Genomic DNA, 12,257 nt, shown 5'->3' with positions numbered 1-12,257 from the left:
CTATATCTCCATTTTTCATGGAGATAATAACATGGCTTTCAAACGCGTGACCCGCAACTTTGTAACATTGACTGAAAGATGTTGAAAATGATGATGTCCGTGTCAGGTGTGTTTAGAACTTTTTATCAAAAGATTTAAACTCTCAATTCAATCTAGTTTAGAAAAACTGTTGATCCAAAAGGTCACACACTCATGAATATTAATGTATTTGGCTTAAGGAAACGCCCAGGCCCTTCGGCGCTACATCCCCACACAGGGTAGTACTAAACTCTGTCTGATGCATAGAAAATATGTTTGGTGGTGATCTTTTCCCTCACTTTTGTAACGATGAACATACAATCAAACTGAATACAGATAATCGTGTGCCCAACGCACGTGTCTACAGCCTCAAGAAAATGATAAAATTGGAACAAAAGTTGTTGACTGGTTATCAGCACGCCATCACGTGAAAGATTGTATAACTTGAGTAGACAACTGCTTAGGAAATTAGTTTGCGTAACGTTGAGTAGACAACTGCTTAGGAAATTAGTTTGCGTAACGTCTCCAATAACTACCATTTGCATATCACCGGGTCCGGACAGTTGAAAAGAGCCCCGTAAATCGCCACTCCCCACTTCTGCTTCTAGACCCGAGAAGAAGTGTTGAAGAAAGAAGACTCCAGACGACTGCAGTCTCACCGCAAACGTCCTGACAAGAAACTCAGTAAGTACCAACACCGTGGCAGCTGAACGGCACTTTGTGTCATGTTTGCAACTGGCATTTCTTCTCTGTTTATTTGTTTGTTTTGTTCAAGCGTTTATATACCAGACCAACCTTAAGCTAAGGGCACAACCCGCCGTACGTGAAAATACGTGCTGTCTACGTGCCAAAACGTGAGCAATCTTTTGGGATCCGTAAGTGCTCGACCGACGTTTGCGGGCCCCTGGAAGCTGCGCTTAAATTCGGCGAGGCCTCGGTGACAATTTTTAAAACTTGTTATAAGATTTTGGATTGGTCTATCAAAAAATTCTTGATAATATCATTGTTTTTAAGTTGCCCGTTCAAATAACATTAGCAGATGATTGTTTTATTTACTCATCAAGCCAAATTTCCGAACTTTGTCTTAGAGGACTTTCGCCTTGTTGACCAGCACTTGAAATGTGAAAAAACGATGCGCCTATGTTTTGGATTATTTTTCCAAATGTTTATCTGAATTGAGATTTTTCACATACATGTATCTGTGGCTTTGGCGCCCAAATCCTACAATAAGCCCTTTAATTTCTCAACTCAAACTGGTGTCGTGCAGTCGAGAATTTGACTGCGGCCAGTTGAAAAGCAATTCTTCATGTTGGAAATCACAGTTTTTCTACAACCTGCAACCAACCATTGTTCAAAGCAGTCGTACACCTCCGTTCTCAGGCAGCCGTCTCCGATACGCCCCGGGCGTTTTCCCATTGATCGATGAGATTAGCGTAAAAGAAGAAAAAAAAAACTGGTTTGTTTGCTTGTTCGAAAAGTATGCATATGCCAGCTGTTAAAAAGGCAATGGTGTCATATTTCTACAACAAAACCTAACGGAAATTGTCTCACAGGTTTACGGGTATTCAAATCAAAATACACACGAGAAGAAAATGTGAAAAGGTAACTACTTACTAAAATGTCAGACTTTCATCTTGTACAGTGCTCGAGCAACCAGCACAAACCGAAAATTCCCTGCAATCTGCCTTTATTTATTACACACATACATGATTGTCTCGTTTGTAACGTTGGATTCTGTTTGATAATCTTTCCTCAGAGTCCATCAGACCGCTGAAAGATGAAGATATCCATGTGTCTGGTTCTGCTCGGCTGCCTCGCGCTCGCCGCGGCCTTCCCTGCCCCGCGTGAGGAGGGTCTGCAAGGCCTGCTGACTGAGATAGAAGACTTGGTGGCCGGGATAGAAGGTGCACTTTTTTTATTACATCTACATCTACATCTGCATCTACATCTACATTGATACTACCACCAGATAACCACAGGGCTAAGTGGGGGGGGGGGGGGCTAAGTGTATGCTCCGGGCTCAGGCGGGCAAGCCTCCATCCTGGTACGGGGAAGGAACCACTGTGGGGCGCTGGACACGACCGTGCCAGGCAGGGAGTTCCACTCCAATATAGTTCGGGAAAAAATATCTGTAAGTGTCAGCTCGGGCTAGTAGGGGCTGCAGTTTGTGTTGGGGGCTTCCCCGCCCCCGCTTTTGACCTGATTTGAGAAAACTAGTGCTGTCAATATTAATATGGTTGTTGATGAGTACAAACATGACTGTTCACTGTTCTAACATCTCCTGTATGTTTTCCCCTGGCCCAACAGAACAACTGGAGATGGAGAAGCGAGACCAGCCTGATGAAGATGAGGACCTGGAGGCTGAGGCAGAAGGTACGTCTGAGCTGGGCTGTACTGGGTCATAATTTCCATTTTGGCGTCATAACTTTGACGTAATGCTCTTTAACTGCTTTTCACTCTCGTGGATTGTTGTCAATTTTGCAGCTCTGTCTCACCTCAGCTTGACATTTGTATTTCCTACATTTCTGACATTTCTTCTTCTGTCCAAATTAACAGACTTGCGGGAGCTGGAGCTGAAAAAGCGCAGCGTTCAGGAATATGTCAACTGCTTAAATTACTGCAAGGACACACGCTGCGCAAAGGGCTGCGAGGTCCTTCTTAGGTAAAGCTTTGTGCATGATTACTCTCCTGCATAATTGCAGTAGGCCCTTCAGGTGTATGTCTCCCTGGGGATAAAACACTACGAGAAAAACAAGAAAATGACACTCAATATCACTTCTGTATTCCTCAACAATGAGCGGAATCTTAATTACATACTCCAAAGGGGTTTGCTACCAATCATAATTGTCAGTTACGACAATACACCTTTCTCACGCGGCGGCCATGATAGATCTAAAACGAGTTCAATGTGGCAAACAAAAGGCTGTTCTTCATAATTAGCAGTTCGACCAATGGTAGCCTGCCAATTAGGAAATCGACCAATAAGTGAATGGCTGCAAATTCGTTAAAAATGTGCATTATTATGTTTTTATTTTGCATCTCTTAATGGACTATGGGGTCAGTCTACACTACTCTAAATTGCTACATTTTTCGGTGCATAACACTTCTTGTAATATTTATTATTCCATCCTATATCATGAAAACTTGCGTGGTTTGGGGGAAAACTAAATGGGACCTGATTTTAGAAATAAGTTTTGTCTGTTTGCCTCATTGACCTCTTCTTGGATCTATCATGGCCGCCGCGTGAGAAAGGTGTATAGAGGTTTTTCAAATGTTGTCTATGTATGAATATCTGTGCAGTCAAGTCTTGTTTCTGGACTTAAAACTGAGAGATACTAAATATGGTACATCCATTTGTTATCAGGAAACTAAACTATTTCACTCAGTCCGGATCCGTTGGAAAATACTAGTATCAGAAAGGTATTTGGGTGGAGATAATCATTTAGATTAACAGTTGATAAAGTTTGATTAAAATTCCCAGACGTGCACGTCTCAGAAAGCAAGGGAATGGTGGTGAATGTTTGAATATGAAAGGTTAATAAAACTGGTGACTACTAAAAACGTGATTCTGTGTTGTTATTTTTGAAAGCGTTGTCAGCCGAACCTGAGGGCGATCAGAAGCGTTTTGATGGAAGTTATTGACAGGAGTACCCGCGAGAGGGCTGGAATCGAGGGTGATACAGAATACACCGTGTTGTATTATATTTATGTCATACCCACCTGAGAAAACACATATTTCGATGCGAAATGCACCAGAAGTTGAGAAAATGTTATGTCCTCGAACAAAAGATTGTAACAACAGCAATTGTAACGTCCGAATGCGGTTTTAGAATTTTCAACCGTCCCGTTTTTATCGGGCTTTCTATTTTGTCATTTTATCTTGCTGTCTCTGACTGGTTGACTCCAAGAAAAATGACAAAATAGAAAGCCTGATAAAAACCACTAAAAATAACGTTAAAAAAACAGCCAGGGCCTAACCTCTGCTTGGAGAGTATACAAATGTATGACACGGTCCGGAACACCCGTATCGAACGTTTCGCGTCCATGATCAGGGCTCTAGCCAGCTCGAATTTTTTTTCCGTCAGCCAATTCCCATTGTGGCGAAAACCGCGAAAATAAAAATATTCATTCATCAAAGTTCGTAGAATGCTTGATAAGGAGTTCCAGGAGTGAGAAAGACTGAACTGAGACCTTGAAAAACGGGTTTTTAATGAAAAACGGTTTTTTTAATGAGATTATCGTATCTTTGGCCACACATTGTCAACAATCATAACAATAGCAAAACAAACAGTGTGTGGCTTTTACGGCCGTGGACGGCGTCCCCAAGCCGCCTGTAGCTTCCACCAAGGATTTTTGTCCGTTATGACAGATTGGTTTTAAAATTTTTCCGTCACACGCAGCAAATTTCCGTCAATTGACGGAAAAACGGACGCTGGCAAGAGCCCTGTCCATGATGTACCTTATACTGAGAGACAGCATGCAAGCAGATCAACAAAAAATAATCTTTATTGAAATCATCACAACAAAGTTTGAACTAAAGCCTGTACAACAGATGTGTGCCCAGAAAAATCTACTGAATCATTTGATTATAACAACTAGTGCTAACGTTACCTAGTAGGTACTAGTACTCTCTCCACAATGTTGTATCTAAAAAAACAACAATATATACGGTTATATGACGATTATGCAAAAACATAAACGTAAAGTAGGACAGGTATCTGCTCACACCCTAATGCACTGATGTTGTTCACCAAGAAAGGCACTTTGCACCTCAGCTCCCGACTCAAACTGACATGACACAAACCCCGGGCCCCTCCACATGCAGCCTTGGGTCGATGACACCTTTGTAGCAAAAGGAAAAGGCACTTTACACGACTTTCCTCACTTAACTCAGGTGTGAATGAGTACCTAGCTGCGGCTAGTGGCAGTGACAGGCCATAGGGGCATGTTCGGGCATGACGCACCCGCCATGACGCCATGAGTCAGGGGTGGGAGGAACCCCTTGCATCCTTGGTCGGACGTCCTCCTAGGAGACGGAAACTCCAAACAACAAACCTGCATCTGCTGGGGCCGTCTTACAGTTGCCCCTGTATACAGTTGCATACAGTTGCCCCTGTAGGACTAGTGCGCCAGTGGACGAGAGGGTGGAGAAGGAAGTGCACACCCTCCTTCACCATAAAAACCGAAGTGCAGGCCAGGCAGACGGGTCGCCTTAAACCCGTCCGCCTACCATTGTCTTCCGAGACAGACGGATGCCAACAAACAAAAAAAACAAAACAAATTATGGACAAAGCTTAAATAGGTTAACGCATTTATGATGGTTCATGATGGATAAATACGCTGTGTCCGGCCTAATCCAGCGCCATAAAATCCTTCCCCCTAGTGACAATTTGATGGTTCCAGAGGAGGAGTTCTGGCACCTTTCTTCAATGGAATCAAATAGGTTTGCTCCGCCTATAGGTCAGTGCGGGCAGAGGTTAGGCCGGACACAGCGAAAAAAAAATGACAAAATAGAAAGCCCGATAAAAACGACTAAAAAAATGTTAAAAAAACAGCCAAAGCCTAACCTCTGCTTGGAGAGTACGGCAGCCATGTTGATGATGATTACTTTCTGCATATGGTATTGAAACGCCCTCTGGCGACCGATGGGGAGTCGAACTTGAGCAGTTCACTATGGTTGGAAATCGAGCATCTGTTTCCTTGAGGATGTATAGTTGTAGATAAGGCATACAACAAAGAGATTCGTCCGAGCTTAAACTGAAGGTTAGTCCAGTAACTTTTGCTGGTTAGCGATAGCAAAAGCTGTATTGGTTTCGCTTGCGTCCAAGGGCGCAGCCATTTTGTCCCATTGGAGTGGTGTATGATGGGAAGTTGTAATCATGACGTGGAATATTACGTGATGTTGAGGTCTTGTCAGAAATATAGGGATCACAGTCGCACGGAAATGATTTGTTATATGGTGGGATGGTGGATTTGTATGCGATTTTGATGCCATAATTTTGATGCAGAATGTTGTGAGCGCATTGTTGCAGACAAAGCTTCAAATTCAATAGGTCTTAAGTCCCTCAGAAATTGCAAACATTTCTCAAAAAAGCAAGCTGTGTCCAACTAACCTCATTTATGGATACATCTAAGTCCGCTTGTTCAGACATATCTGACATACTAGTACATAACAAGTACAATATAATACTTCTCAACTTCTTTTCTTCGATAGATTGGATTTTGATGGAGATTGAAATCACATCACTGGAACTTCTTGTGTGTCATTGGAAAAAAATAATCTTTATTTCAAATCATCACGTATGAATGTTCCATTAATACTTCAGTCTGTGCAACAGATCTGTGCCCTGAGGAGTCTCCTGAATCATTTGGTTACACTAAACTAGAACTACTACTACTTTGTCTTCAACACGCAGTTGGGACAAACAACTGAAATGGGGACGGGTGAACTTTGTGTCGATGCGGTCGACCGGTCACTCTTTCCAAACTACTCTATATGGGACAGGTTCTTCATGCCTGAATATTTGCAAGACCCTGGCTTGGCTGCAGTATTGGAATCAGCATAAGATATCATGAACATAATAAAAGTTATAAACGACACTTCAACAGGCAACAGAAATATATCCAAAGTCAGCCTGGATGCCAGACCCCCTACATCGGCGACATCAATACCCTTCACCTGGCAAGGAAACATCTACTGCATGTCAGATTCCCAGGGCTGACTAATGACACCCTACCCAAGTTGGCAAGCCTGTCTATATCAAACTAAGGTCTGTGGTGAAACTGTAATGCAGACTTTTGGGAAACAGCTTGGGCCCCCTAGTGGCTAGTTCTGAAATTGCAGGGTCATTTTTACCTAAAAAAATAGAATCACATGCAGCAGCAAACTGAAATGAAGTATGCCCATGTTGAATGTTTTTGAAGCTGTTCTACTTCGAAGCTGTTCTTGTATAATCAAATACTGGATACTTACAGTAGTACTATTATAACTACATAATATAATATTCTATTCTTTGTAGCAAACAAACAAGATCTTATTCTTAGTCTAAAAATAAATTGATCAACTAATAGCTACATTTCTGAATTTGTCATAGCAGATGACCTTACACTTGTTCACATGTTCAGACTAGTGTATTACTTGTAAATTTTACATTCAAAGGTATCATCAATAGTGCAGCACTTGTTATCTGTCACGATGAAGAGATTCTATTCATTGTGGCAAAAAGATTGAATCTGACTGAATCTGTGAATAGTTTCATAATGGTGGTAAGTCGCTGGATAATAAAGTTCTTTGCACACAGCCAAGAGTTTTAATCAGTCAGAACTGCCCTGAAGAAGGTGACAGACAGCTTGAATACAACACTAGCTTATAGGTACAGAGAACATTGTTATCCAAATATACTGAATTTTTTAAAAAGTTGTTTACACTAGCTAACACACACACATATCTTAGTCTAAAAGAAACAACCATCTAATTATCCTCTGTTTCCTGTACTCCTGTTATATGCCATGATGAGGATATTCTATTCTTTGTGGCAAACTCTTCACTCAATGTTCATACATAAAAAAAGCTAACTTATAGCTAAATGTGTTTCTCAATGTCAGAGCAGAGGGCCTTTCACCTGTTTACATGTTCAAGGCAGTGTACTGTAAATTTTCCATTCAAAGTTATTATCAATAGTGCAGCACATTTTATATTTCATGATAATGATATTCTATTCTTTGTGGCAAAAAAGATTGACAGATATACTGAATCCGTGAATAGTTTCATGAGGCTGGATAATAGAGCCAAGAGTTTTAACCATTCAGAATTGCCTTGAAGAATGACAGATAGGTTGAATAAAACAATAATTATTGCTTGTACAAAGTACTTGTTTTATGTCATGATGAGGATATTCTATTCTTTGTGGCAAACTCTGCGCTGAGCAGCCTCATGACCTCCTTGTGAGGCACCCCTGCGTTTTCCCTCTTCAGGCTGCCATACCTCTCCTTCACGAAGAGCGCGAACTTGCTGGGGGCTCGCGTCCTGGCGGGCGTGCCGTCCTTGTTTACGAGCTGGAAGCGCCCGCGGCAGTACCCACACACCTGGCGGTCCAGGTCCAGAGACTTGGAGTGGCGGCCCAGTCTGGGGAGGGGGGCAGGACGGGGAACAGTTACAAAACAAGTTACGTACCACCTCAACAAAGCCTTCTTCGTTACAGAATTAACCTTCTTTTAATTCTTCCGTAAACATTTCAACGACCGTCTGTCGCCTTCGTCAGTACAAAATGAAACAAATACTATCGGTGCAATATGAACTAGACAGTTAGGTCATAGACAGAGAGGACAACAAATGCACCAGTTGGGTCAAGGAAGCCATTTGGATCAGAAAGTCTACAACTTAGTTATGAAGAGAGAAGAAGGGGGGTATAAACTCAGCCATGTTTGGGATCTCATCCTTGCTGCTACGTCATAAAGCGGCAAGGATGATTAACGTATCACGTCAAGAACATTTTATGTCAAGTAATTACATCACAATACAATAGGTTAAGTTCAGATTGCACTGACATCACTTGGAACGCCAGGAAGTAAATTTCCATTTTTTTCCAGTTGTAAGAGATTGAATTGTATTTGAATATTGTCTAATCTTCACGTCAAACGAGTGTTACGCTGTTTGGTGTAAGATGAGGTACTAACTTGTATCCACACTCGGTGCACTGGTATGTGAACTTGGTGTTGATGGCGTAGGTGTGACAGCGAGTGATTGCTGGGAGACTGGGATGCGTCTGGTTCGCTTTTCTCGCCCTGAAATCAACAGACAAAATTCCTTGTTTTGAAACTGAAAGAGACAAAGGATGCTGAAAGTCAAATTGTGAAAACAAATCTCAGAAACTTGGGTAATGCCAGTCATATCTACATTGTGATTTTATTAGATACAACATACATTATGCATGAGAAGTTCTCTTTAATGCTGTATCCTGCTGCAACTTTCCGCAGCACTGGACGACAAATAGGTGTGGAGAAACTAGTCAAGAAATGACTTCCAGCGAGTTCCACAGAGTGAGAGTGTTAAGCTTTCAATGAAATACATTTTCATTATTGTAACATTAGGTTCAGATTATTGTCAATGAAAAGTTTTCTTTTTTTCTTTATCATAATACTGTTGCATAGTATATGGAACCCCCAGCAGCTTCCTGAAGCAATGGATGACAAATGTATAATATATACGTGGAGAAAACTAGTCAAGGAGTGACTCCCAGCAAGCTCAATGGAGTGAGAGAGTTAAGCTTTCAAAAATACACTTTCATCATTTTCATTTCATGAAGTTCAGATTTTTGGATGGATGACACCAAAGTACTAAGTTAGTATGCACAGACAGTGGCAATAACTTGCAGCACCTTTTCAATTTTGAAAAGTTTGTAAAAGGTGCGTACTTTATCAAAGAAAATGTGGTATTTGAGAGATAGTTTATAAGCCTGAGTAGTGCATTTCCCTGAGAGCCAGACAGGACCGGATAGCTTTTAAGCGAGTTTTGTTCGGGGAGCCAAGGCAGTCAGCTCGCCGATCTCACATTAGCGCCCCGGGGTGCTAATAGGAGATCAGCGGGCCTGACTGTCTTGGCCCACCGAATAAACTGTCCTAGCTGCCCGATCCTGGCTGGCCCCCAGGGTACACCTGCATATACAGCTTAGTGCAGGTAAAATTAGAGCTGTGCAGGTACATGTATTTCTGAGGTCTACCTGCACCTAACCTGCACTGGTCCATTGACTGGGTTTACATTACATGTACTATGATGTAGGTTATGTGAATTTATACAAGCTGCATTGACTGTTACCACCTATGAAGTATAAAATTTGATTCAGATAGTAAACCTGCTGTCCTATGTGCCACTAGAAACTTCAAAGGTCTGAACAAACGAATGTTTATGACACTTTCAAAGACATGGAGAAGAACATTGCCACACTGTTGTTACTAACTTAAAGGTTTTCAAGTTTCAGAGAATCACCAAGATTGTGGGCATCAAAGGGAAGAAGAGGAGAACTAGAAAACAAACAATGGTTTCTGAACAATTTTAGTATGATCCATCCTAAATTTGAAAAGGACTTCGAAGAACGGATATACCATGGTAGACTGACGGCCAATGTAGATCGATTGTACAAATTCTCTATTGATAGTTTGGCATGAACCGCACCTACTGTTAGACTTTGCCATATTTGATCATAGTGTAGTAACGTTAACAGACTGTACCCCAGTATGTACACAAATGTACTACATGTATTTGTCTGCTAACTGTTCCACTACCCATGCACTGCATGTAATTCGTCCAGACACACCAGTATATGTTATCCCTCCATGTGCAATAGTACTCGACTGTACAAACTCTAGTCTTAGTTGTTGACAAATGTACTGTAAAAAAAAAGAGAAAAAAAAAGATCCTTCCTAAATTTTGAGTGGTGCAGGTAAAATTTGTCTTTATTTCAAGCCCTGGCCCTGATGAAGCAGCTGCAGTACCGACCAGAACTGCCAGTAGCGCCCATGTCCATCCTTCACTCCGTTCAGCACCCAGGTGGCCGCATGGCATAACTCGTGGATGAGGGTATCTCTCACTCGCTCTAAACAACAACAAGTAAATAACAACAGATAAACAAAAGCAACTCAGCACCCAGGTGGCCGCATGGCACATCTTGTGAATGAGGGTGTTCTGCACTCACTCTAAACAACAACAAATAAATAACAACAAAATTTAATATACAATTCAGAACCCAGGCAGCAAATAAATAAGGTCTTGGACCATTGGTTACTGGTAAAGTAGCAGATACCCTGTGGTGCTTGATTATATTAAGTAGCAAGTGGCAGGACAGAGCTGAAGGGGCTGGTCAGTGTTTCTTGCACTCACTCTATTAAAGCAACAACAAACTAGAAAGGTAATATTTGCAAGCAAATACAGAATGTTACCTTCACATGTTGTAGTCTAACACTGGCAACTGTTTTGTTCATTCTTATTTGAACACATTTCTAAATGTAGTGACCCGAGCCCCTCTAGATCTGACATTTGCTACATTATGTAACCGAACACCACGTGGTGCCTGCTACTTTACCGGTTACCATGGTGACAGCCGTCTGGTCCAGGTCGTTGACCTTATTTGCGCGGAAAAGAAGAAGAAGCAAAGCAAAAACAGACATGTTCCCTTCTGTGAAGGTAACATAAACTAGAAAGGTAATATTTGCAAGCAAATACAGAATGTTACCTTCACATGTTGTAGTCTAACACTGGCAACTGTTTTGTTCATTCTTATTTGAACACATTTTTTAATTGTAGTGACCCGAGCCCCTCTAGATCTGACATTTGCTACATTATGTAACCGAACACCACATGGTGCCTGCTACTTTACCGGTTACCATGGTGACAGCCGTCTGGTCCAGGTCGTTGACCTTATTTGTGCGGAAAAGAAGAAGAAGCAAAGCAAAAACAACATGTTCCCTTCTGTGAACAAGGTAGCATAATAAGCGACACCACAGACTGCCACTCTGGCTTTTTTTAATGTTCCTTTGACCTTTCAGCATCTCTCTAAGTCTCAGAGCCAACAAATTATTGTAAATGCAGAGACTTTCGCAGTGGTTTGATTTTTGCAGTTTTTGCGATGTCCACTTCACTGCGAACTTAAAACCCCTGCAAAAATCTCAGTTAAGAGACTACAGTGCAAACTTAAAACCACTGCGAAAAGTTCTTTTTCCCGCTACCGCGAAATTAAATCCCCGCAAACTTAAATGCATTTACTATACATTGGTGTGGACCTATAAAGAGACATCAACTTTTCATGTCATTCACAAAAACAGATGACAGACAGCCAGCGCTCTCTGGAACACAGAGTTTGTGTTTCACAATAGAATGGTTTATATAGTAAATACCTTGGTCCTTGCAACCAGAGGCTGCATTATCTATCACTTACAATCTCTGCAAGTACTAACATTACGAAAGCTTGACGTATGATGCAAACATCAAAATATACATGAATAAATTGCCAATTAAGATTAGTTAAGCACCAGATACTAAGAAGACAAGGAGATTGCATATCACTCACAATCTCTGTCTAGTACAAAGATGATTGAATGAAAGCTTGACAAATGATACACACATTAAAACCCTACACTATGTAATGTTATGGGTTCCGTATCCCGTTGTTGATGATGGATGTGTAACCTTCATCAACGTTTCCTGTCGTAATTCACCAGTCAGAGATTTTCCATCGAACCCTTTA

The 12,257-nt window shown here is 41.5% G+C and overlaps 2 protein-coding genes across 2 annotated transcripts in view; one reads left to right on the top strand and one right to left on the bottom strand.

The window, feature by feature from the left end:
* The first annotated feature begins 587 nt into the window (after positions 1 to 587).
* On the top strand, positions 588 to 2,942 carry LOC118419996. Its single transcript, XM_035826698.1, has 4 exons — positions 588 to 702; positions 1,775 to 1,922; positions 2,326 to 2,391; positions 2,575 to 2,942. The coding sequence occupies exons 2-4, from the start codon at positions 1,796 to 1,798 to the stop codon at positions 2,682 to 2,684; spliced, it is 303 nt and encodes a 100-aa protein (XP_035682591.1). The 5' UTR covers positions 588 to 702; positions 1,775 to 1,795; the 3' UTR covers positions 2,685 to 2,942.
* Positions 2,943 to 6,276: 3,334 nt separating this feature from the next.
* Positions 6,277 to 12,257, bottom strand: part of LOC118420128 — a 28,227-nt gene continuing 22,246 nt past the window's right edge. The window contains exons 9-11 of the mRNA XM_035826832.1: positions 10,514 to 10,653; positions 8,695 to 8,802; positions 6,277 to 8,143 (exon numbers count right to left, since the gene is read on the bottom strand). Coding sequence (XP_035682725.1) covers positions 7,900 to 8,143; positions 8,695 to 8,802; positions 10,514 to 10,653 — 492 coding nt within the window. The 3' untranslated portion in view covers positions 6,277 to 7,899. The remainder of the gene's footprint in view (positions 8,144 to 8,694; positions 8,803 to 10,513; positions 10,654 to 12,257) is intronic.

Source organism: Branchiostoma floridae, chromosome 7 (assembly GCF_000003815.2).
Source record: "Branchiostoma floridae strain S238N-H82 chromosome 7, Bfl_VNyyK, whole genome shotgun sequence".
Taxonomy (NCBI): Eukaryota; Metazoa; Chordata; class Leptocardii; order Amphioxiformes; family Branchiostomatidae; genus Branchiostoma; species Branchiostoma floridae.
The sequence above is the reverse complement of the archived record's forward strand: the minus strand, read 5'-3'. Positions and strand labels throughout refer to the sequence as shown.

Bases quoted from the DNA above. Each gene is read 5' to 3' on its own strand.
- LOC118419996 (XM_035826698.1), top strand. From the start codon at position 1,796: ATGAAGATATCCATGTGTCTGGTTCTGCTCGGCTGCCTCGCGCTCGCC. The intron at 1,923-2,325 runs GTGCACTTTTTT...CTGGCCCAACAG, and splicing joins CTTGGTGGCCGGGATAGAAG to AACAACTGGAGATGGAGAAG. The intron at 2,392-2,574 runs GTACGTCTGAGC...CCAAATTAACAG, and splicing joins CCTGGAGGCTGAGGCAGAAG to ACTTGCGGGAGCTGGAGCTG.